The sequence below is a fragment of the Aulostomus chinensis genome, chromosome 12 (genome assembly GCF_037954235.1).
Source record: "Aulostomus chinensis isolate RoL2024-O1b breed Wild chromosome 12, RoL_Achi_v1.0, whole genome shotgun sequence".
Lineage (NCBI taxonomy): Eukaryota > Metazoa > Chordata > Actinopteri > Syngnathiformes > Aulostomidae > Aulostomus > Aulostomus chinensis.
The window spans coordinates 1,793,471-1,816,237 of record NC_141331.1 but is presented as its reverse complement, the minus strand read 5'-3'; the positions used below and the strand labels follow the sequence as shown (position 1 = coordinate 1,816,237).

The 22,767-nt window shown below is 49.9% G+C and overlaps 2 protein-coding genes across 8 annotated transcripts in view; both read right to left on the bottom strand.

Annotated features, from left to right (window-relative positions):
- hecw2a (HECT, C2 and WW domain containing E3 ubiquitin protein ligase 2a) overlaps positions 1 to 4,979 on the bottom strand; it is a 33,530-nt gene extending 28,551 nt beyond the window's left edge. For all 3 annotated transcript variants that reach the window (XR_015118661.1, XR_015118662.1, XM_086219556.1), the window contains exon 1: positions 4,838 to 4,979. The gene's annotated coding sequence lies outside the window, so the exon portion shown is untranslated. The remainder of the gene's footprint in view (positions 1 to 4,837) is intronic.
- A 1,597-nt stretch (positions 4,980 to 6,576) lies between these two features.
- Positions 6,577 to 22,533, bottom strand: pgap1 (post-GPI attachment to proteins inositol deacylase 1). 5 transcript variants are annotated; one of them, XM_086219553.1, is made up of 27 exons: positions 22,296 to 22,533; positions 22,006 to 22,119; positions 20,821 to 20,974; positions 19,700 to 19,875; positions 19,265 to 19,436; positions 18,530 to 18,690; positions 17,330 to 17,382; positions 17,183 to 17,249; positions 16,951 to 17,068; positions 16,791 to 16,849; positions 16,213 to 16,296; positions 15,949 to 15,998; positions 15,812 to 15,863; positions 15,663 to 15,740; positions 15,219 to 15,294; positions 15,069 to 15,142; positions 14,930 to 14,981; positions 14,761 to 14,827; positions 14,422 to 14,527; positions 13,827 to 13,865; positions 13,403 to 13,590; positions 13,089 to 13,319; positions 12,846 to 12,981; positions 12,660 to 12,710; positions 12,387 to 12,586; positions 12,056 to 12,160; positions 6,577 to 11,977 (listed from the first exon to the last, which is right to left on the bottom strand). In XM_086219553.1, exons 1-27 carry the CDS (start codon positions 22,425 to 22,427, stop codon positions 11,839 to 11,841), a joined length of 2,934 nt encoding a protein of 977 aa, XP_086075679.1. In that variant the 5' UTR covers positions 22,428 to 22,533; the 3' UTR covers positions 6,577 to 11,838. The 5 variants fall into 5 exon arrangements, with proteins under 5 accessions (XP_086075679.1, XP_086075680.1, XP_086075681.1 ...); XM_086219554.1 differs by lacking the exon at positions 22,006 to 22,119; XM_086219555.1 differs by lacking the exon at positions 22,006 to 22,119 and having other exon boundaries at positions 16,963 to 17,068.
- Between the last annotated feature and the right edge of the window lie 234 nt (positions 22,534 to 22,767).

Here is a 22,767-nt window from a genome sequence, read left to right as displayed (position 1 = left end):
AGGAGGTGTGATTGTAGTCCAACAGGAAGTGGTCATGTCAGGGAGGAGGTGTGATTGTCGTCCAACAGGAAGTGGTCATGTCAGGGAGGAGGTGTGATTGTCGTCCAACAGGAAGTGGTCATGTCAGGGAGGAGGTGTGTTTGTAGTCCAACAGGAAGTGGTCATGTCAGGGAGGAGGTGTGATTGTGGTCCAACAGGAAGTGGTCATGAAAGGGAGGAGGTGTGATTGTGGTCCAACAGGAAGCGGTCATGTCAGGGAGGAGGTGTGATTGTAGTCCAACAGGAAGCGGTCATGTCAGGGAGGAGGTGTGTTTGTAGTCCAACAGGAAGTGGTCATGTCAGGGAGGAGGTGTGTTTGTAGTCCAAAAGGAAGTGGTCATGTCAGGGAGGAGGTGTGATTGTAGTCCAACAGGAAGTGGTCATGTCAGGGAGGAGGTGTGTTTGTAGTCCAACAGGAAGTGGTCATGTCAGGGAGGAGGTGTGATTGTGGTCCAACAGGAAGTGGTCATGAAAGGGAGGAGGTGTGATTGTGGTCCAACAGGAAGCGGTCATGTCAGGGAGGAGGTGTGATTGTAGTCCAACAGGAAGCGGTCATGTCGGGGAGGAGGTGTGTTTGTAGTCCAACAGGAAGTGGTCATGTCAGGGAGGAGGTGTGTTTGTAGTCCAACAGGAAGTGGTCATGTCAGGAAGGAGGTGTATTTGTAGACCAACAGGAAGTGGTCATATCAGGGATGAGGTGTGTTTGTAGTCCAACAGGAAGCGGTCATGTCAGGGATGAGGTGTGTTTGTAGTCCAACAGGAAGCGGTCATGTCAGGGAGGAGGTGTGTTTGTAGTCCAACAGGAAGTGGTCAAGTCAGAGATGAGGTGTGTTTGTAGTCCAGCAGGAAGCGGTCATGTCAGGGAGGAGGTGTGTTTGTAGTCCAACAGGAAGTGGTCAAGTCAGAGATGAGGTAAATGCAAATATTAGCATTAGAAAGCTAACCTTTGGCAGCAGGCAGCTGTTTCCCTGATGGGGGAACTGGATATTAATGGATGTCCAGGTTTTAAAGTGTTTCACACAGACATTCTGCAACATCTAACCCAAGAATTTCCATCTGTCTGTGCTGTCACACGGATGGCGAAGTGTAAAAGCGGTTCGTGAGAAGCTCAGAACGCCTGGCAGACTTGTACTTTACAGCAGTGTTGCCAAACCCGAAGGGTCACAAGATACATCTGATCAACACAAAAGGAAAACCTTTTTACCACATAAAAATGCAGTGAAGTTTTCATGAATTTCTGTGTATTTGTGCTCGCTCCTCTCCCTTCAATTAGGAGAAAGCCAGGAGGGGTGCTGGTGCGATCAGACGGGGCAACAATACACCTCTCCATCTGTCTCTGTCCACCTGGCTGCTTCTTCTCACAAAAGTTGATTGGATATAAAAGATGCGGAGCTGCTGGAGCGTCTGACAGCGTCTGGCTGGAGGTGTCACAACTCTCCGGATGGCCCGTCCAGCTGTGTCAGCAGAGGGACCCTCCTGGGCTCCTGCCGAGGTGACTGCAGCAGTTTACAGCCCGACTGAACGGGCACCTTGTGGACCTGGCGCACACACACACACACACACACACACACACACACACACACACACACACACGCCGGTGGATGAAGACATCCACCTGTGTGATACGGCGAGGCCTCCCTGGGATGTTGCGGCTCCGTGAGTCATGGTGAGGTCACAAGGTTGGTGCCAGAACGCTTTCTTTCTCGGAGAAATGCGTCTGGTTCTGGGCGATTCTGTAACGCAGTGACCTGGGATGAGTCACTCAGGCTCACAAGGACTCACAGTCAAATACGACAGCTCCAGCAGAAATATCCCACTTTAGACCTGTCTACAAATACAAGAGCAGCTTCTCTGGTTGATTTGGTCTTTTTCCAAGGTGCTTCACGAACTAAAAATCTCTATGGCAACACTTAGAACACGTTCATGCTGTGCAGTCAAATGAGGAACTTTGTTCTGTATTCAAGTCACGATCAAAGGTCCACGACTGATACGGGAATATAAAAGTGCAACCATGCACGAAATCAGGTAGAGAACTTGAAGAAAGCTCCAGTCGATCCAGGTGGAAGAACGGAAGAGATCCTGGGGGTCAAAGGATCACGGTCACCTCACATGTTTGCGATAAAAGCCCATTAATGAGATATCTCAGGAATGTCTTGTGGAATTTAATCAAACCTGGGAACCAGCGTCCACTCCATACAAATGGAAAAGGTGTCATTGATGACAGAACCGGAAAAACTGATGTTCAGGGACAGGTTCTCCTACAAGGTACTACAGCTGTGTTCGTTTGTAAGGAACCAGGTTCTGAGTGGTTGGAAGTGCAGATGTGGGACAGCAGCTGTGGAACGTTGGCGGTGCTGATCATCCTGAGCCTCAGCAGCTTCACGTCATCAGTGGAAGAGTGTAGATTACACAGGGACACACCTGGATGTTACTTCCACTGATTCAACTCTACATAGGTGGGAGGGGGCGGAGCCACGCTATCATTATGTGATGTCACCAGTCAATTAGCAGGCAGGACATGGGATCTTTGCTGCATCCAAATAGCCAAGTAGGTCTGATGGTAGGTCTCAGAGCAGGTCGGAGGCTGTCCCAAACACAACTGGCGTGAGTAGCGACCTACTTCTCAACCTAAATTCCAGCCTAAACACGCCCACATTGTAGGTCGGTTCAGGTGCATCCTACGGAGCAACCTATGGCCCACAATGCACCGCGGACTTCTTCTTCGTCCCCTAAAAACTTGTGGACGTGCAAGCCAAGTTAGCGCCACCAACAGTCTCCCATTCTGATGCAACACCAACATTTATAGTCGTTGATGACTAAAGGTGCGTTAATGTGCTTTAAAAAAGAGAATGAGTGAAAGGTGTGGTCAGAGTGGAGTGCAGTACCACAGTCAGGCCAGCAGGTGGGGCTTTTGTTGATGCTGTCTACCTATTTGCAGTATCTGTGCTCTGCCAGCAGAGGTCGTGCTTCACCACCAATCTTCTAGTGTGTCTGAATGGTGCCGCCGTGTTTAGGTTGTAGCAGTAGGCTGTAGCAGTAGGTCGTAGCAGGAGGACGTAGGTTGGTACTTGGCAGTTCGGACGCAGCACTTGAGTCTTTTGGACGTTGAATATGTGCAGTGCAGGTGATGTTGCACCACATTACATTGTATAACCGCCCTCGCCCTGTAGGACTCTAACAGCTCCACTACCGCTACCTGGTTTTTCTGGCCACTCGGGGGTCGAATCTCTTCATCAAGGTTGATACCTCAAACTAACAGTCGCTTACTTCCGTATCCAGCAGTCAGGGAGCAGTATTAGCATCCTTTGGTCCACCTGGACTCAAACATCAGGTTCTGTGCATTTGCATGCTGCATGCTTGACGATGTCCACCTGCTAGCAGCTGATGGCGTTTGTTTGGTGTGCAGGTAGAGGACATTACTTCCTCTACACCAGCGGCCTGCTGCAGATGAATACACCATTACTTGTTTCACACTGGACAAACCCGCTTACACCTGCTAGCATCTGGCTCCTGTCCCCCCGCTGAAAGGCTGCCGGGTGTTTATCAGCTCCAGCTCCCATCAGCAGAAACGGAAACATCCGTTACCTGCCCACAGACACCTGCTGGAACAGCGCTAGCTACACCTTTTTAGCCTCCAGTCCAAGCGCTACACATACCACAGTACTGCTATACTAGCAATTAATGCTAATTAGGAGCAGTGAAAATGACTGCAGCTCTGAAAAAAATTTTTAAAACACACATTTATGGACTGAAGCGCCTCGCAGGGAGGCTTCGACACCAACAGCAGAACAGAACCGCCCACAAATACACAGATGAAGGTTCTATTCAACCAAGATGGTGGCTAGCAGCTAGCCACCAGTGCAGCATTTCCAACACATCTGCTCTCAGCAGCTTGGCTTGCATTTAAGAACCCACACTACTTTTGATGGAAAAACTTTGTGAAGAAACGTTGCTGCTGCCATTTTGGACTAAATATGTTAATGTAAACGTGTGACATGAACAGAAACAGGAACGAGAGGAGTCTAAATGGCGTAATTATACATTTTAAAGTCCAAACTCTAGAAATACTTCAACAAACTAGAACTCTTCTGGTTGGCGCCATCTTGCTCCTCAGCAGCAGCATCCACTACATGCTAGTGCTGACAGTTTAGCTGCTGTTAGCATCTGCCTCAGTTAGCTTCAAGCTAAATATACATGGCTGGCTCTTCCTGCATTCGAGCATCACTAAGAAGTCATGCAGAAGGGAAAAAAGACATCTTAAGGCCTGGGTCTTTTGCTGGTATCTACCAATGTCGATATTGTAGATAAAATCAAGTTAATATGATGTTAAAATACTGAAAAATCCGTAAATACAGTAAAAATTGTTGACCTCTGACACATTTGGATCCGCTCATTCATTAAACGGCAGCCACAGCGGTTTGCGCCCCCCCACCAGTAAACACACCAGCCACGTCGAGATCGGCTACAACACGTGAAGGTAACCCCCCCCCCCCCTCCAACGGGTTACATAACACTTGGTTTCCAAGTTTAATCCCCCCCTCCAGCGGCGTCCGCTTTGCGCACATGAGCGCGAGGCCACCGCTTGAATGTGCAGGTGTCACCGCTGCTGGTTTCTGTGGGGGATTCCCTACGTCATCGCCCTCTTCGCGGCTTTCACGCCGGCGAACGTGACACGGTGCTGCGGCGGTTTGTTAACACTCACCACCATCATCTCTGCCACCACCATCACCACCACCATCTCTACCATCATCACCAACACCACCACCACCGCTGGAGGCCATGACCCTCCTCAGCCTACCTTTGACGCAGAGCTGCGGGATGCGGGGTGAGCGGAGCGCCGCCACCGCCGCCGCTCTCCGCGCGGGGATCTCGCGGTTCAGGTCGTTATCCCTGCAGTCCAAATGAGGCGAGACGGGCGGGGTGCCGCGTTAGTGCCCCCCTCCCTCCCTCCCTCCCTCCTCGCGTCCTCCTCCCCCTTCCTCCCTTCACTCAGATCCCGAGCCGGGGCAGCTTGGGGCTCGGAGGAGTCACGGATCGAGATGGCATCCCTCCTCGGAGCCGCGGCGCTTCGGGTACAGCGGGTCCAGAGGTGAGCGCCTCAGCCCCGCCACCTGCCTGCTGCTGCGGCTGCGGCTTCACGCTGGCAGCCCGCCGCCTCTCTGCATTGCAATGCGCCGCAGTCGGTCCCGGCAGATGCTCAGAATACAAGTGGGCAGAACCGCCAGCTGCTGCCAGTCCGGGGAGAGGGAACCGAGCCACCGCAGGAGGATGATGGCGTCATGCTCCTGCTGCGGAGGGATCCAGTCGGAGGATGTGATCTCGTCTTCTGATCCACCTGGATACTACTGATGCAGCACTACTGCCACCACACACACACACACACACACACACACACACACACTCTCTCCAGAGTGACCAGTGAACACACACACTCACACACACACACGCACACGGCCCAGTGCACATATATCGAGTTCTTTTATTTTTTTCCTGTCTAGAACTTTTTTCATGATTCGTTTGTTTTGTTTTGTTTTGACGGGAAGAAAAAAAAACAAATTAAATAAAATTCACAGAGAAAATCGTCACAAGGCCTCGCGGACCTTCTTCATTCCCATGATTCATCGCTTCACCTCCAGCCTGGGCGGATATGATTAAAGTGATCCAACAGAGAAATACTTCTTTATAATGGATGACGGTGTTATTACGGGGGCTGATGGGAGTTGGAGTCAATCAACAGGTCTGACTGAACCTGAACCTGAAATCACTCCGCTGGATCCATGCCGTATAAAGTGTGCCGGATCGTACGGTTCCAAACCGAGGCACTGTGACTGTCGCAGACCACCTTGGCGGGGTGGTGTGGACACAGCGCACCCTGCTGGCCGGTCAGCAGCGGTGCAGTAGTCCGACCGACGGCAGCGATTTGGATGGATATTCCTTCTTTATTCCGCCTCAGCTACAGGCGGTCCAGATCCATCAGAATTCGAGCTCCAGAGGTTCATGACGTTGGGTGACGAGGCTTCACCGGGGCTCTTGGTGATATGCAACCAAGGAAAACCTTTTTTAAAAAATCTTCAAAATGTAAGTTAATGCACAAAGATGGTCGACCCGGCTCCTCCCAGCGGCACCTCACTAGAAGACAGTGACAACATGGCACAGTGGTGGCATGAACCTGGGTGGTAGTGGCCTTTTACTGGCATGTGGAGGTGTCTTCCTGGTGGTGTAGTGGCATCTTCCTCACAGTCAGGGGCATCATACTGGTTGGTAGTGGCATCTTACTGGTGGGGAGTGGCTCATTTCATTGTCGTGCTAATTAACAATAACAACAACAATGACATACAGAATGTGTAAAAAGTAAAGGTTTAAGAGATTAAAATGAATATGCATGAAATGACAGGACACTTCAGGAGTAACAATAAAAGTTATGATCTTAAATCGACTTGTAAAATGAATTGAACGGATTCAATGTAGACAAGAACGATGTGAATATCCAAACTGGAAACCAGATTAGACAAAACAAACTAAACACACACAGCCAAGAGATTTTGCTGGTTTTATTTCAACAACAAGGGTGCCAAAAATGCACAGTTTGCCTTTACAATGGCATTCGATAAAATCTGATAGAAAATCATCGACGCACACGACAACGCTTAAACCTGAGGACTGAACTCTTTCACACTTGGGCCTCGCCAGAAAATATAAACGATGAAAGGTAAAGAAATACTTCACATTTTGTGACATTTTTATTTCTTGGACCTGGCTGCCTTTAAAAAGGTCAGAGCAGCATCAGGCTGTCCTAGCAGGAGGTCACGGAGGTCAGGGAGGCAGCGAAATAACCGGATGGAGCGTAAAGCACTTAGACACAGTAGCAACATCTAATATGGGGTTCACGACAGAGAGACACTGGTAAATATGAAGGTCATCATCAAAACAAAAGACAGATCGTGAATTCAAACCAGATTCCCACGTCGCACTCATGACATCATCACCAGCTTTGCGTCTTAAAGTTTCATAGAGCGTGAGAGAGTCATGACACCTGGATGTCAGTCGCCCACCGCTGCATCCCTCGTCTCAGAGCCAGTGGGCGTTTATTTAAGCGCCTGAAATAAAATCTACTGCTACCACGACTTTGATTCTAAAATACACCAGTAAACACCCCCCCCCCCGAAACCAGCTGTGTTTACTGGTCTGAAGACACGTTTAAGACAAATTACAGTTGTTTGTTGTCTGAAGTTCCACACCACCGGGACGTCGCTTCGTTTGACCTGATAGCCTCCAAGTCATCACTTTTTCCCCCCCAAGTTGTAAAACTGCTTTGAGTGGAAACAGAGACAGACTGAGACTGAAGTCCACTCTGGAGGACGCCTGGATTTTTTTCAGGTTATGTAACTTAGTTTTCAGCTTTGAGAATTCTCACAGCAGCATTTGTTGACATCTTTAGGGGTCACGTACTCGTCATCAATATCATCCAATAAAACCACCACCGACCTCCTCTGGCAGCTCAACCTTTCCACAGCAGCTCTGCTCTTCTTTCTTTTAATATCACAACGTGTTGGTAGGATTGCGAAAGTTGGTGGGGACGTTTTAACGTGTGGCACCTCAAACATAAATAAAATAAAACATTTATTCTCACATACGTGAAATTAAGAAGGCACATCAGCAGCCTCAGGAGGGGCGGCGAGCCACGGCAGGAAGGCGGAGAGCAAAGAACCCAACACGAGTGACACAACAGAGACGTCCGCGGTCTCTGCTCACGGCTGCTGCAGAGAGATGGCACACGATTTTAAGACTTATTCAAGACAGACAAATGAGTTCCGCCTTGTTGTCGGGCCTGAACGTCTCCTCAACGCACAGGCAGCAGGTTGAAGCATTTGCTGCAACAACTTACCCTTCTGGTTCCTTCTCGTTCAGATCCGAACAGCCTCGTTTAGTCACACTTGGTATTAAAGGATGACGTTGGTGTTTGCGTTTCTCCCACAAACCAACAAAACAGATCCCCCAACAGGTTCTGACTGTGTACCGGATTCTTCTAGCTGTCAAACACACTTTGTGTGTTCCTCAGTGACCATGAAGACTCACTAACACACGGCAGTTGGCAATAACAAATATTTGACCACCTCAGTCCAGCTGCAGGAGAAAAACTGGAATTTGGAGGCCGAGACCACATTGGGGAGGAAACATTTGGCTAATATTCTCGAGTGACTGGCAAAATGTCTGATGTCATTTCCTCTAAACCACCAAAACATCCAACACAGTGGAGCGCCAGAAACATCCTCACGGCTGATCCTTCAGTTCAAGTCAGGAATACCTGGAATAAAGTCTGTGGTGGTACCAACGTTGTGTTGGTTCCAGTTCTACATCAGACCCACCAGTAAACACCAGACCGGTGGATGGTGGAGGTTCAGTTCTACATCAGATCCACCAGTAAACACCAGACCGGTGGATGGTGGAGGTTCAGTTCTACATCAGATCCACCAGTAAACACCAGACCGGTGGATGGTGGAGGTTCAGTTCTACATCAGATCCACCAGTAAACACCAGACCGGTGGATGGTGGAGGTTCAGGTCTACATCAGACCCACCAGTAAACACCAGACCGGTGGATGGTGGAGGTTCAGTTCTACATCAGATCCACCAGTAAACACCAGACCGGTGGATGGTGGAGGTTCAGGTCTACATCAGATCCACCAGTAAACACCAGACCGGTGGATGGTGGAGGTTCAGTTCTACATCAGATCCACCAGTAAACACCAGACTGGTGGATGGTGGAGGTTCAGTTCTACATCAGATCCACCAGTAAACACCAGACCAGTGGATGAACATGTGGCTCTAGGTATTTAACTAAAAACAGGTCATCGATTTCTTTAGAAGTATTAACCACCCCCCTGTAGTCCTGCTGCCCCCAGCAGGGGAGAAAATATGGGAAATGAGATATCACTGGTTGTCATGGTGACCAGAAGAACACACAGAAAAACACCAGCTTCATTCTTTACGTGGGTCTTAAGAGGTTAAATGTGGGACCACAACAACACAGTGATATACGATGCACTGAGACATTCGGGTGGTCACGAAGTTTGTGGTTCAGTAGCTTGATGGTGGCTCAGCTGGAGCACAGACAGGTTTAGTTTTGTAATCTTCCAGACTTCCAAGTCCTCTGACCTGCAGCTGCTGTGGTCCAGTCTCATCTAAACAGCAGCTGGGATCGTGGTCCTTTCTCAAACGCAGCTGCAGACTTCACAGCTTCCTAATTGGTCTAAAAACCTTGAACCTGGTTTATTGGAACCATAAATGTTTTTAGAGGTTGTGAACCTGTGTGAGGAGGTGCGTCTGGAGTTCAGCACGTTCCCGTGTCCACAACAACAACGACCTCATATTCATGGTTCTCTGGATCGTCCTGTGACTACTTAGCATTTTGAGCTCCCCATCATTCATTGGCCAGCCTCCTCACTGCTGGTCAGATGTATTTATACTGCAGTTGTTACACAGTATTATGACATCAGTGTCAGGTCATGTTCTTCAAACACCACCACCATCCGTCCATCACAATCATGCTGCTGCTGGATGATGACATGTCTGAGATGAGTCACAGTCACTCGTCGTCATACGTGTGACACGTGTGACCTGTCTGTTCAAAGGTTGACTCTCTTCCAGTGGAAAACTACCAAGCGCGACCATCGCGTTCTGAACGCTGCACTTCATTCTCATGTAACAGTCGATTTGCCAAAGTGCTTCAAGAACTGCATGAAGGAATGGAGCCAACCAGTGTTTGTGTTTCTCACGTTGACTCGTCTGTTCTAGTCTTGTGTTCTAGTCTCGTGTTCTGAGCAGTTACAATGTCATCTCAGCATCTGGAGGACCTGACAGGCAGAGTCCCATCCAGGATCTTGGGTGGTGGGTTAGAGCCCAGGACCCAGGACCCAGGACCCAGGCAACGTGGTGACAGGAAACTTACAAAGAAGTCATGTGACACTGAATCAAATGAAGGATGAACATACATTTGCTCGCGCAACCTCGCTGACAGTTATTTCACTGAATTCAACTGTTAATCTAAAAGTTGCGACTTCTCACCCTCGTAAGTTCGTTAGCAGAACTACGGAATTTTACCAAAGGGTTTGTTACACTCAACATTTTCAAATTTCTTAATCCAGGCATTTGCTAACATTTAATTGAGAGACATTTCATTCAAACAAGGTAATGAAGCTGAAGTAGATTACATCACCCCCAGAATCAGAAACTCCACCAAGCTCTTCTCACTCCTCAGAGCCGTAACGTCAGTGCTGACTGGCTGAAACTGGAGACTGTACATTGAGTAACGTTTCCATAGAAAACAAGAGTTTGCAGTGTGAACAAACATGGAGGCGAGATTTAGCAGTGACATCATCGGTGCCACAAAAAGCCGACCCCAAAAGAAAAGACGTCTGAGTTGAGCGGCGGAGGGGTCGATATGGACAGAACGGACGGCTGAGGGAGGGGAAGGCAACATGACATACTGGAGCCGATGCCAGGTGATAAAGGCTAATGCTAGGCTATGAAGGCTAATGCTAGGCTAGGCTATGTGGGCTAATGCTAGATGTAACAGACAAATGGCATCACCTGCTGGCTCCTCCATCTTTGTTGGCTGTTGACAGCACGCATTCACAGTTGGGTCGGTCATGAGCGTCCACCGTCTGAGTCCGGGGTCCGCGAGTGTTTCCTGGCTCCAAACCAGTGCAGACTAGGACAGACTGGGCGCTATAATCCTGTATAATAACCTGTGGTGTTTCTCCAGCGTGTCTCATTCAGTAGAAACTAAGCAGTTAGCGTCACCATGACAACCAGTATCTGCAGGTGAAGCCTCCCAACTGGTTCAGTTCGGCTATGTCCTTCGTTTGAAGGCAACTTCAAGGAGTTTCAGCGGTTTAACCATGTCCACCTTTGTTACTACAGAGTTCGTGTCAAGGCTGCAGTCTCGTTTGTCCGTTAAATAATTGACCTCTGAGTGTAGACGGAGGCTTTGTCTCTGTCAGTATGAACCCAGTTCACCTCCAGTTTACAGATACTGGTACCGACCCAGATCTTCATGGATGGTTTTCTGTGGGTTTGATTAGATTAGAGGACTGCGGGTATTGACGGAGCCATCTGCTCCACTGAGAGCGTTTCTAAGTTATCAGTTGCATTTTTAATAATTGATAAAAGCTTCATGGGGCCAAGAAGTTTCAGGATCACTGATCCAGACATGCGAGCTGTCGCACCTTCCACGTCTAACGCTTCGTGTTGTGTCATTACTCTGTATCAAAAATGTAAACATGGTGACTTTGGATTTTCCTCAGGAATGAATGAACAACACCACCATGATCGTGGCGGTGCTAAGACAGTCATATATAGGCTGACACCTAGCGATACGTCATGGCTAAGCTGTAGGCAGTGTAGTTTACAGTGAGTGACCACAGTGAACGAGCCACCCGGGACACTCGACAACAACAAACAGACATTCTGACCCTGTTGAGACCGTCTGCGTCAGTGGCGTCACTGGTACTTGAAGGCAGAGCTATAGATATACAGAGTAAGGCAAACTTGGTTTCACGTCAACCCGACATTCAAACCAAAAGTTTCAAGGCTGTTACACCACGTTTTTTTAACTGAGAGCAAGTAACTGCCACGGAGCCTTTGATGCCAACATGAAGAGGGCAGTTCCCCCAGCTGTGTATGTCTATGGCTCTGCTCCACGGCAGCTACACGGAGCGCCAGTCCCCAGCACAGACCGGGTTCCTGGCCGGTCAACCTGCAAGCTACGGTAGAAAAGACTGAGACGTGCCCGGTACCGTCAGAGCAGACAACACACAGCCATGGGGATGAGTGCTGCCAACAGGAAGTAGGTGATCCTGTAGAGGTGAAGTGGTGAGAAGGACACCATGACAACGGCCAGGGGCAGAGGGAGACAGGAGGTCAGGGGCAAGAGTTTACTGAAAGAGATGGAAAAGAAAGTAGGTCAAGCAGCAGAAGGCTGTTGCTCTGGGATGATGGAGTGTGTGACCACCTACCTGCGGCTGAGGTTCAGATTGTTGCAGTTAATCAGCAACAAGTACACAACAATAAGAGGCACAAAGTGAGGCCAACAAGGGTCGGGGTACAGCTGGGTGGAGTACCTGCAGAGGAGCACAACGCAGAGCACACGGTCACTGGGTTCTACTGCCCCAAGTGGTCAAAGAACTGAACTACAGCATAGTGAGTAGTGAGATGGTTTACAGCAGGGCAATTCAGCTCTGGTGGTGGTGGTGTGTGTGTGTGTGTGTGTGTGTGTGTGGGGGGGGGGGGGGTCAAAACTACTCTCCAATCAGCCCTTACAGCTGCCCTGCTGTCTGGAAAGTGTACCTCAGGTTGCGGATCCAGTGGATGAGCGAAGGTGCACTCAGCATCAAATGTAGTGTGAAGAGTGCTAACAAGCTGAGGTGCAGCTGGAGGTCATCCCTCGCCTCCTGCAGTGCGCACTCCGACAGCAGGGGGGTGCCATTACATTCGTTAGCCTCCGCATCCACTGAGCCACTGCAGGCTTCTTTGTGCCTCCGAGGAGCCTGGAAACGACAACACACACTGAAGGACCATCAACTCTGACATCGTCCCACTGACGCCCCCTGGCGGCCTTACCAGGTTCAGCATGTGGCTCAAAGACCTTTCAGTCATCTGCAACCGTAGAACCTGAACATACAAACACAACGTTGTTACACCACATGACAAGAACCTATCAAAAGACAGGAAGTAGCATCAGGGTTGGCTATGCTAAGTTCCTGTGGTGTTCTGTATGAAAACTTTTCCACAGGTGTGAAGACTCACCCTGTACAGGTGCAGCAGAAAGGCAGCAAAAATGGACAAAGCCCCACAGGAAGTCCCGCCCACAAGAGTCAGAGACAGAACGAGAAGGAGCTGAGTCCGTGGTCGCAGGGTGCCACCGTCTCTGGAGACAGATGGTCTACACATCAAAACAGAGAATCAGAACCAGCAATCAGACGAGTGTCGGAGGGGAAAATCAAACAGGTGTTTCACAGGTGAGTCGACTCCGCCGGTCTGTGCCGTCACCTGTGCAGTGGAGCCAATACCAATGAGATCAGACGTGTCACCAGACGGAGAAATGTGCTGCCCCAAAACGCCACCACTGCCCCGAAGATATAGAGGAGCGGGCACAGGAGGCGGGGCCATTCTTCAAGAGGTGTCACACCCTCGTGAAACGTGGAGTCGGGGAAGGTTGGGGGGACGCCATCCATCCGGGGGAGGCCAAGCAGCAACCAGACATCTTTAAACCAGCCACAGCTGAAGGTGAAGAGCCAGAATGAAGAGTTTCAGGTGTTATTCAGACGGTTATGGGAAGCTTCGAGCTCTCCAGGAACGCTCACCTGAGCAGCAACATGTGCAGGACGTAGACAGGCAGGTTGACTCTATGAGGCTGCAGGCCTTTACCCACCACCTGGCTCATGTCTGCAGCTCGCCGTGACACCAGGATGGAGGACAGCTGCCCCCCGCAGGCCAGGAGGAGTGTTACAGCTGTGTACACCGGAACCATGGGACCACAGAACCGCAGGATCTGACCGGGAACAGAGAGAACATTGCACAGGGGTCAAGCGTGATGTACACGTTCAACATCGAGATTATGATGGACCTCACAAATGCAGACACTTTTAAAATGAGTGGATCCCTGTAGATCCTTTTAAATCCATTTAACAGCCGAACAGCAGAGTGTTCAAATTACTGTTGCTTTCTTGCGTCATTGTGAACTTGAGCTTCTTCATCATTTGTTGTATAAGCGAGATAAAGAAGTACCTGTCCAAGCACCCTGGGTAATGAAGTCCTCACTGACACCTGCGGACGAAGGACACAAACAACAGAATTCATTCCACACAATTCAAAAATGATGATATCAAAATTTGTTTAGCATTGCCGTCATTCTGTCAGCTCCATTTATATTCTGACACACAGCTGGGGAAGCAGGGGCGGAGCCAGTGGAGCGCCCGCTGATGTTGGTGTGTCTGAAGAGTCGGGCAGACGGAAGACGGTGAAGCAGAACTCATTTAACTGAGCAGGAAGCTAATTTGGGGGGGGGGGGGCAGGATTAAAGACATTTAAGAGAATATGAAGAGAAAATTTCCCTTTTTAACTGTACGTTGCTACGTTAATTACACAAAATAAACAAAATCAATTTATTTACCTCATTTACCCCCGATTTGTTATTACATCACCACGGCAACAAAATGTTGTGCAGATTGTGTTTTGCCATCCTGCCGCACCGTCAGACTCTCTTCTCCTTCGCGCTATGCAGGAGACGTCGCTGTTCTGCTGTCGCCCGTCTGTCCGACTCCACCTGAATGCAGCACAAGGCTGCTGGCTCAAGAGCAGCCAAGACGAACTGACACATTACCTTGTATTGGCAGTTGGGGGCAGTGTGGAGCTGGAGGACGACACCTGAGCTGTTGTCTGGGCGACTTGTATGGAGCATCCCTGAGATCTCTGCCACTGAAGGGACACTGGTGGACGGACCGCATCAGACACAGAAGTCATGCGAGATGTTCAAAAGCTTGACGTATTCGGAAAAAAATGGATGGATGGAAACCAGTAATCCCAGTATTGGAATGATTCCAATAGTTTTGGTCCCCATCAATCATTTTGATCCAAAACAGGAAAATACAGCAGAAAATATCAGAATTGACCTTTAACCAGACGTCCAGGGTGGAAACAGCCAGACTATGACAGCACTCACCTGACTGTGATCAAAGAGTCCTCACGGAACCACGGAACCTTCATCCTGTAGACGTTGGCTAGTCGATCTGGACACACACACACACACACACACACACACACACACACACACGATGGTCGTCACGTCTCAGCTTCAGTACACTGGTTGATCTCACCAAAGACAAACTCACCCTTGTGTGCTTTACACAGGCTGGCAACATTAATTCTGAAAGCCTGATAGACCTGAAGACACAGAGGAAATGAGGATGTAACAGCTGGGTAGGAAGGAAGGTAGGAAGGAAGGAAGGAAGGAAGGAAGGAAGGAAGTACCTTGTGGAAGTCCTGCAGCTGGATGGTGTGAAGGAGCCCAGACGAGTTGACTGTAACGTCGCTGACAGTCAAACCTGGAAAACCAACACTTACTGAGAGGGGCTGAGTGTCTTTGAGGTGGACGGAGGAACCAACAGAAGCACAACTCACCCACGGACAGGACATGAGGAACCGGGACGGACAGAGTCTGAGACTCCTGTCTCTGCCACTCACACTCCACCGTGAACTGTGGAACACAAACAATCCGCATTAAATGAACAGTGATGAAAATTCAAATCAGTGTTCCCGGCACCCTGCGTTCAGCTGACTAGCAACCTATGAAGAACCAGGAGAACCCGAGGATGGACCCAAGCCACATTGAGAGTTCCTTCGCCTTTTGTCGAATTCAAGCATTTTCAACTGATGTTTTTGATCCACACAAAACCCTTCAAATGTCTGAAGCTTTGGTATCAAGTCCCAGCAGGAACATTTCCACGCTGTTCTCGAGGTTCTGGGGTCTTACGTGGCATTCTGGAGTCATTTGTGACCATTTTCACTCGATTCTAGAGAAGTAGAACCAGCAGCAGCCCCAGTGGAGAACACATAGACACGTACCTGTTTGTTGTTGAGGTTGGAGGCTGAAACAACAAGATGAGAGACTGCAGACAAGTCGCTGAGGGTCAGAACCAGGACCTGAGGAGGGAGAGGAGGAGGGTGAGCAGCAGCTCAGACGGACGCAACGCGGTTCTTTGAGAAGGAACTACCTTATATGGCGGCAGAAGCTCTGTTCCCATGGACAAGTCCACCGCACGCACACTGAGGGGGCAAAAAGATGTTCACTGTATAGGAGGAACATGAAGACCCTCAAATGTTGAGTGATGGACAGTTGTCGTGTTCTCACCATGAAGAACCGTTCCTGTGCACACACCCAAACACCCAGCTGCTCATCTCCTGTTGGCAACAACCACAAAATCAACGTCACAGCTTCTGTCCTGAAGCGCATCGGCGCTGAGCAGCTGGTCTGGAACGCCACGCCCTCAGGGTTCACGCCAGCTACTTTAACCCCCGCGACAGAAAGCTGCTCCTGACTCCTTTGTTCTCAGTGAGAAAGACAAAACCAATGGAATGTGGAGCATTGAGAGGGAACCCTCACTCACTCACTTACCAGGTTGTTGCTGCGACAGTAGAAGTGGCTGTAGGCTTTCCTGCGACTGGACAGAGCAAATAGGAAGTACTTGATTTGTCCTTCCTGTGGACACAGAGCCATCAGCCGTCATCAGGAAGAAAAATGCGACTGGTCTGTTTGTTAGCCACTAGAAACCAGAAATGTTGAGTGACCCGTTAGAAATGTTCAGTAACGTTTAGAAACCTGATGCTGGCTTGCATGTATCAATTAGCATGATTAGCATTTATGAGCATAGCCCCAAACTGGCGTCATCTCAGCCACTGCTTGACGGATTCAGACAAGATTGGGAGTTTATCCTGTTTATCATAATCTGGCAGCAGAGTGACACACAGGATTAGATTAATAATTACACAGTTTCCAAATCTAAAGAGCATTTTTACCTCAAAAGAAAACAGCATTGATACACCACGATTTGCAGTCCAATGCTGAAAGGATGTTTAACTTTGTGTTTTTAGGCCTGTCACTCTTTAAATGTTGCAGGTGACGGGAGACTTTATGCCATGTTGGGCAGCCCAGTACGAGCTTGTACTTGTACTCATCAGTATCAGTTCTAGTACCTTTGGTGTGCTGTAAGCTAGACGCAGTGTGTTAACTTCACTCCAAGCCTCAGGAACATCTGCAAACATCCAACAGAGCGAAAAACAAGACACAACTGTGTATGATTCTCTAAGCCATCGGCCACGACTTCAGCAGTTAGCTTAGCATGGCGCGTAATACCAGGAGGAGGACCTAAGATGGAGATGGGCGTGTCTGGAGCGTCTCCCAACATCCTGACTGGGTGCCTGATGAAGTGATGGTTCAGAACCGCCAGCTTCTTCTCTGGGTTCTCGGTGAACTAAAGCAAATGGATGAATCTGGGTTATCAGAGGTGTGAGGTGTCAAAGTCTTATCTTTGTTTATGTGACGTTCTTTAATGTCAAGATTCCGTGTCACTCGCTGCGGTTCTGACCTGTCTGGTTTCAGGGTCGAGGAGGTCAAAGAATGCCCTGACAGTGGCCAGAACAAGCTCTTTGCACCTGGAACACCGACACCAACTCACTGCTTAGATGTTTGGAAACGCAACACAGGAATGATGAAGGCTGAAACTGAGCTTTACCAGACGATGGAGAGGTGGTCAGTGGACACCCACGTCCTGGGAACTGCCGTCGCCTTGGAGAGGACACCAGACACCATGTGAGGAGCAACATCTGGTTCGCCGTATTCATTTAACAAAGAAGTACTGGAGCAGAAGGCAAAGGCCCTGCTGTGTGTTCACCTGTGGGTACTGCATCTCCACTAGGCTTGTCACGATACCAGAAATTTAGTCGTTGATACCAATACCACTTAAATTCCACGATACTGGATACCAAAAATAAAAAATAAACAATAAATCCCCTGTAGTTTAACCTATTACAACCGCGCGCGCGCGCACACACACACACACACACACACACACACACACACACACACACACACACACAAGCCTAACCTAAAAAAAGGTACAACTCAGAACGTTGGCTAACCAGCAATGCCAGCGCTCTCAAACAAAGAGTACCGTCTAATAACATGCATTATTTCGGTGGTTTAACGGTGCGTTCGGCGATTCAGTAAACGAGCTGCCGGGCAACGTCACGTGACTGTTATGAGGGACAGGCGAGGCTGGACATCACGTTCATGTTACTCTGCCAGGCAGCTCGTTTACTGTGGGCTCATCTCATCGTCGGGACGTGAGAAGATGTGAGCAACAACAACTCGGGAATTCAAACGCACTCACCTTGAATTCTTTGTCTGCATGTTTGTCTTTTAATGCTTTGCCAAGTTTGACGTGTTGCTCCCCCTCGCCGTGGTACGGTGACGGCATTTTTTGCCTATCGGTTTTTGCGGATCAATAAGTGATCCCTCCTCATCAGCCTTGAATCCAGAGTATTTCCATTCGCGACTTTTGGCGTTTTTCTTCTAAATTAATTGAGGGGCAGCTGTCGCTGCAGTTGACGACCCAGATGAGTGATGGGCACCGTGGGAGGGTTGCCAGATACTCGCTCATTTACAGCCAAAAAACAACGCTAAAGAAGCGGCCAGATCTGGCTCCTCGATACCACCGGTACGTCTGGTATTCTAGAAAAGTCAGCACCGTCACATCTTAGTACCGACTTGGTACCGAAGTACCGGTTCTCGTGACAAGCCTAATCTCCACTGGATCCTAAAACTGCCAGTTAGAAACACCAGTGCTGCCAGTGGACTAGTGAGTCCAGAGCTCCACCCAGGAACTGGAGCACTGGTTTGGAAAGTGGCTTTACTGAAGACTGACATTACTTACCACCAGTGACAACTTGTTGGGGTCTCCGGGGGGGCAAGGTAAGGATGTCAGACCAGAGCGCACCTGGTAGTCACGGTAACCACCACCGACAGAGAGAACCGTCACATTCCTGAGCCTGTTCGCCTGGTTCACCCACTTCTGTTTCACTGCCGAGTAGAAATCTAGAAAAACAAGGGTGAGACGTCTGTGTAGGTTCTCATTCATCCAGGTCATCGTAGATCGAAGCGAAGTAAAATCTGGTCAACTGGATGTAAGTTTATCTTGAAGACGTTTCACCTCTCTCCTGGTCAGTGCTATTACAATAGCACTGACCACTCCCACATAGGTTTATAAGCTGGAGTTTCCACACTCTTCACTAGAACTGAAGAAGCCTCTCGGATGAGAGGTGAAACGTCTTCAAGATAAACTTACGTCCAGTTGACCAGATTTTACTTCGCTTCGATCAAGGGTGAGACGGTTTCACCTTGAGCCTGAATCCCGGTCCTGAGACCAGAACCAACACCTGCCAACAGATGACACGCGGTGGCTCGTCGACAGGACAGGAAGTCACCACCAGTCACCCACCGCACAACAGGAGCTGATAATTCAACTGTGAGAATCTCGATCCATTTCGTTTTAATTTCTGGTCCCAGAGATGGAACATTCATTTTCAGGGTTTTGGATGTTTAGAAGATCCCAACCAACAGAGACTCAACCTCATGATTCACAGTCCAGTCAGTTGAGAGCTGCTCTTACCCAGCAGGTAGGGGTCCAGGGCCAGCACTGGGGCCAGGTGAGGCGAGGCCTGGGTGATGATGAGGCTGACCAGATTGGTGTTGAAGCGGGGCAGAGTGAACAGCGCCCGGGCCACCACGCCTCCCATGGAGTGACCCACCAGCACCACACTCTGAGGGGGGGTCTTCAGGTGCTGGTTCGTTGGAGGAGAGATCAAAACTCACATTTACCAGTGTGGGAGGAGGTTTGTGCTCAGGGTGAGGACACATTTCTCCTACTCGTGTTTCTCACACAAACGCAGTCATGAGCTCGTGAGCGTCAGACTTGTACACGACTGCGAGCTGCTAGTCTAGTCCAGGGATTAGCCACGTGTCTTAGGGGTAAACTGAGTATCCCCCCTCCCCCGCTGAAATAGTAACCAGCAGCATCAGTCACATATTTCAGACGATATCTGACCTTGTAGAGCTTCAAGATGGCTTTGATGCTCTCATGCAGGAAGTGGGTCTGCCGGAGTAAACTGCCTCCATAAAGCGCCACAAGCTCCTCGTTGAAGTCCACAGTGAAGACGTTGAAGTGGAGACCCCCCTCCATGTTTTCAGCCTTCCTCAAAGCCACCGAGCCCAAGGACCGAGCTTCATAAGGGCAGAAGAACTTTCACGTGACTTTTATTGTCCATCGTCGCCAAAGACATAGAAGAGGCCAGAGCCCCTCCTCTAAGGAGCTGAGACCCAGGCTAGTTAGCTTAGCACAGTGACTGGTAGTGGGTGGGAAGTGTTAGCGTAGCTCCCTCTCTACCTGCATTAATATCAGGAGGGTTGTGTGTAACCTTGGTGATGAATACCAGTTTAACATGAGGAGACGTTGTAGTGGTAGAATCAGACACGTAGCCGGAACTACTTTCCTGACTGGGAGCAGTGATTTGACGCAGCACCTCCAAAGCTCCACTGGAACTTGGGTCAACAGAACCAAAGGTTTGTTGAGGACTAGAAGAGCGACTGCTGCTACTGATGATGATGAGGAGGAGGAGGATTCCTGCTGGACACACCAGCATCCTGGACCTGAGCTAGCTGATGCTAACACTTCCCACCCACTACCAGCCATTGGGCTAAGCTAACTAGCCTGGACCTGAGCTAGCTGATGTTAACACTTCCACCCACTACCAGCCTTTGGGCTAAGCTAACTAACCTGGACCTGAGCTAGCTGATGCTAACACTTCCCACCCACCACCAGTCATTGGGCTAAGCTAACTAGCCTGGACCTGAGCTAGCTGATGCTAACACTTCCCACCCACCACCAGTCATTGGGCTAAGCTAACTAGCCTGGACCTGAGCTAGCTGATGCTAACACTTCCCACCCACCACCAGTCATTGGGCTAAGCTAACTGGCGTGAGTCTCAGCTCCCTGGAGGAAAGGCTCTGTCTTGTCTAAAAGTTGATTTAACATGAAGATCACATTTGAACCTGTGAGGGACTTTGCTTGTCTTGAAAAACTCCATGTCCCATCACACCCTCGATACATGCGCTTCATGCTTCTGTATTCATGTTCCAAACTGGAAGGTTGAGTTTTCTTGCACGTACCTTGTTTATAACTGCCTGCATTTCCAGGCAGGAAGAGCACAGGGGCACCAGTGAGTTTAAGTTCGCGGGTCTCCTGGGCGTACAGACCCTCTCCGTACAGGTATAAGCCGTATGCTGGGTACAGTCGGGCCACACGGCGAGGCAACGCCACGCGCTGTGACAACAACAAGCATCCAAACAGACAATGACTGTGATGTGCTGCCACGTAAACAGGAAAACAGCGGCATATTATACCAACTAGTGTCATGACATCATGAGCCCACACTGGCATCTGGCAGTACATCTCCCCAAAGCCATCCAGAATCCTGCCTGTCACCTCAGTCACCCTGCCTGTCATCTCAGTCACCCTGCCTGTCACCTCAGTCACCCTGCCTGTCATCTCAGTCACCCTGCCTGTCATCTCAGTCACCCTGCCTGTCACCTCAGTCACCCTGCCTGTCATCTCAGTCACCCTGCCTGTCATCTCAGTCACCCTGCCTGTCATCTCAGTCACCCTGCCTGTCACCTCAGTCACCCTGCCTGTCATCTCAGTCACCCTGCCTGTCACCTCAGTCACCCTGCCTGTCACCTCAGTCACCCTGCCTGTCATCTCAGTCACCCTGCCTGTCACCTCAGTCACCCTGCCTGTCACCTCAGTCACCCTGCCTGTCATCTCAGTCACCCTGCCTGTCATCTCAGTCACCCTGCCTGTCACCTCAGTCACCCTGCCTGTCACCTCAGTCACCCTGCCTGTCACCTCAGTCACCCTGCCTGTCACCTCAGTCACCCTGCCTGTCACCTCAGTCACCCTGCCTGTCATCTCAGTCACCCTGCCTGTCATCTCAGTCACCCTGCCTGTCATCTCAGTCACCCTGCCTGTCACCTCAGTCACCCTGCCTGTCACCTCAGTCACCCTGCCTGTCACCTCAGTCACCCTGCCTGTCACCTCAGACCTCCAGCTCCTCCCGGATGCTCCTGATGGAGCTACATTTGCCACATTAATGTGTACCGGATCACACACTGATGGTTTTGCTCCGTTACTTGTATATTTACATGGTTGTATCTTGTCAGTTGGAGAGAGAATGAAAAGAAGACAAAACCACCAAAATGTCTCCATCTGAAAACAACATGGCGGTCAATTATTTACATATTTCTTTGCATTTTGTACCACATGTATTGTGTGTGTGTGTGTGTGTGTGTGTTGACCTGCTGAGAGGATGCCAGGGTCAGCCTCTGATTTGTGGTATGATAATCTGGCTGCTCTGATGCGAACAGACGCCTGCGGTGGCAGCGATCATCCGCGGAGGGGAGGTGACTCACCTGGCAGGTAGCGAGCAGGTGTCAGCACATAAAGGAGCTCGAGCCGGCCAGCCTGGAGGTGCTCGGGTCACTATTTGGTTCACTACGACTGGCGGAGGAGCTAGCAGGCTCGGTTCCCGTCACGCTGGCGGGTAACTCAACCGGTGTGAATGGAAGTAATGAGTCAGGCTACTTACTCGGTACTCCGGGTACTCGAACATGTAGGTCATACTGCATCTGTTCTCCTCGAAGCCAGTCAGCAGCTCCCGCAGGCCCGCGGCCAGCAGCCCCGCGGCTAACCCGTAGAAGGCCACCGTGGCGAGGTTCATGGTTCGAGTCCCGCTCCGGCTATTAAAGACGTCACCTGCGGTCAATCACCACCTCTGGTTCCGCATTGTGTCCTGACAAACAGCGGCTGTCACGACACACGCCGGTACAACCGGAACCGTTTAGCATACGAACACAAGAGATTAGCAGGCTGCTTGACCAATGGGAGGCGAGGCTGGGAGGGCGCTGACCAATGGGAGAGCGACTAGCTGTGACAGTCACATACACTGGAGTAGTTGATGCCATATGTGGTTATATTTTTATTTCACATTTCATTCAGAAACACAATTCATCTTTCGTGCTGCTGCAAGTGTAGTTGGTGCACTGATAGGAGACAGAACA

Excerpts from the sequence above, each read along its gene's own strand:
- pgap1 (XM_086219551.1), bottom strand. The coding sequence starts at position 21,262 with ATGACAGGCAGGGTGACTGAGGTGACAGGCAGGGTGACTGAGATGACA. Across the intron at positions 15,999-16,212 it reads ACTGTCGCAGCAACAACCTG|GAGATGAGCAGCTGGGTGTT; the intron begins GTAAGTGAGTGA and ends TGTTGCCAACAG. Across the intron at positions 15,864-15,948 it reads CACAGGAACGGTTCTTCATG|TGTGCGTGCGGTGGACTTGT; the intron begins GTGAGAACACGA and ends TTGCCCCCTCAG.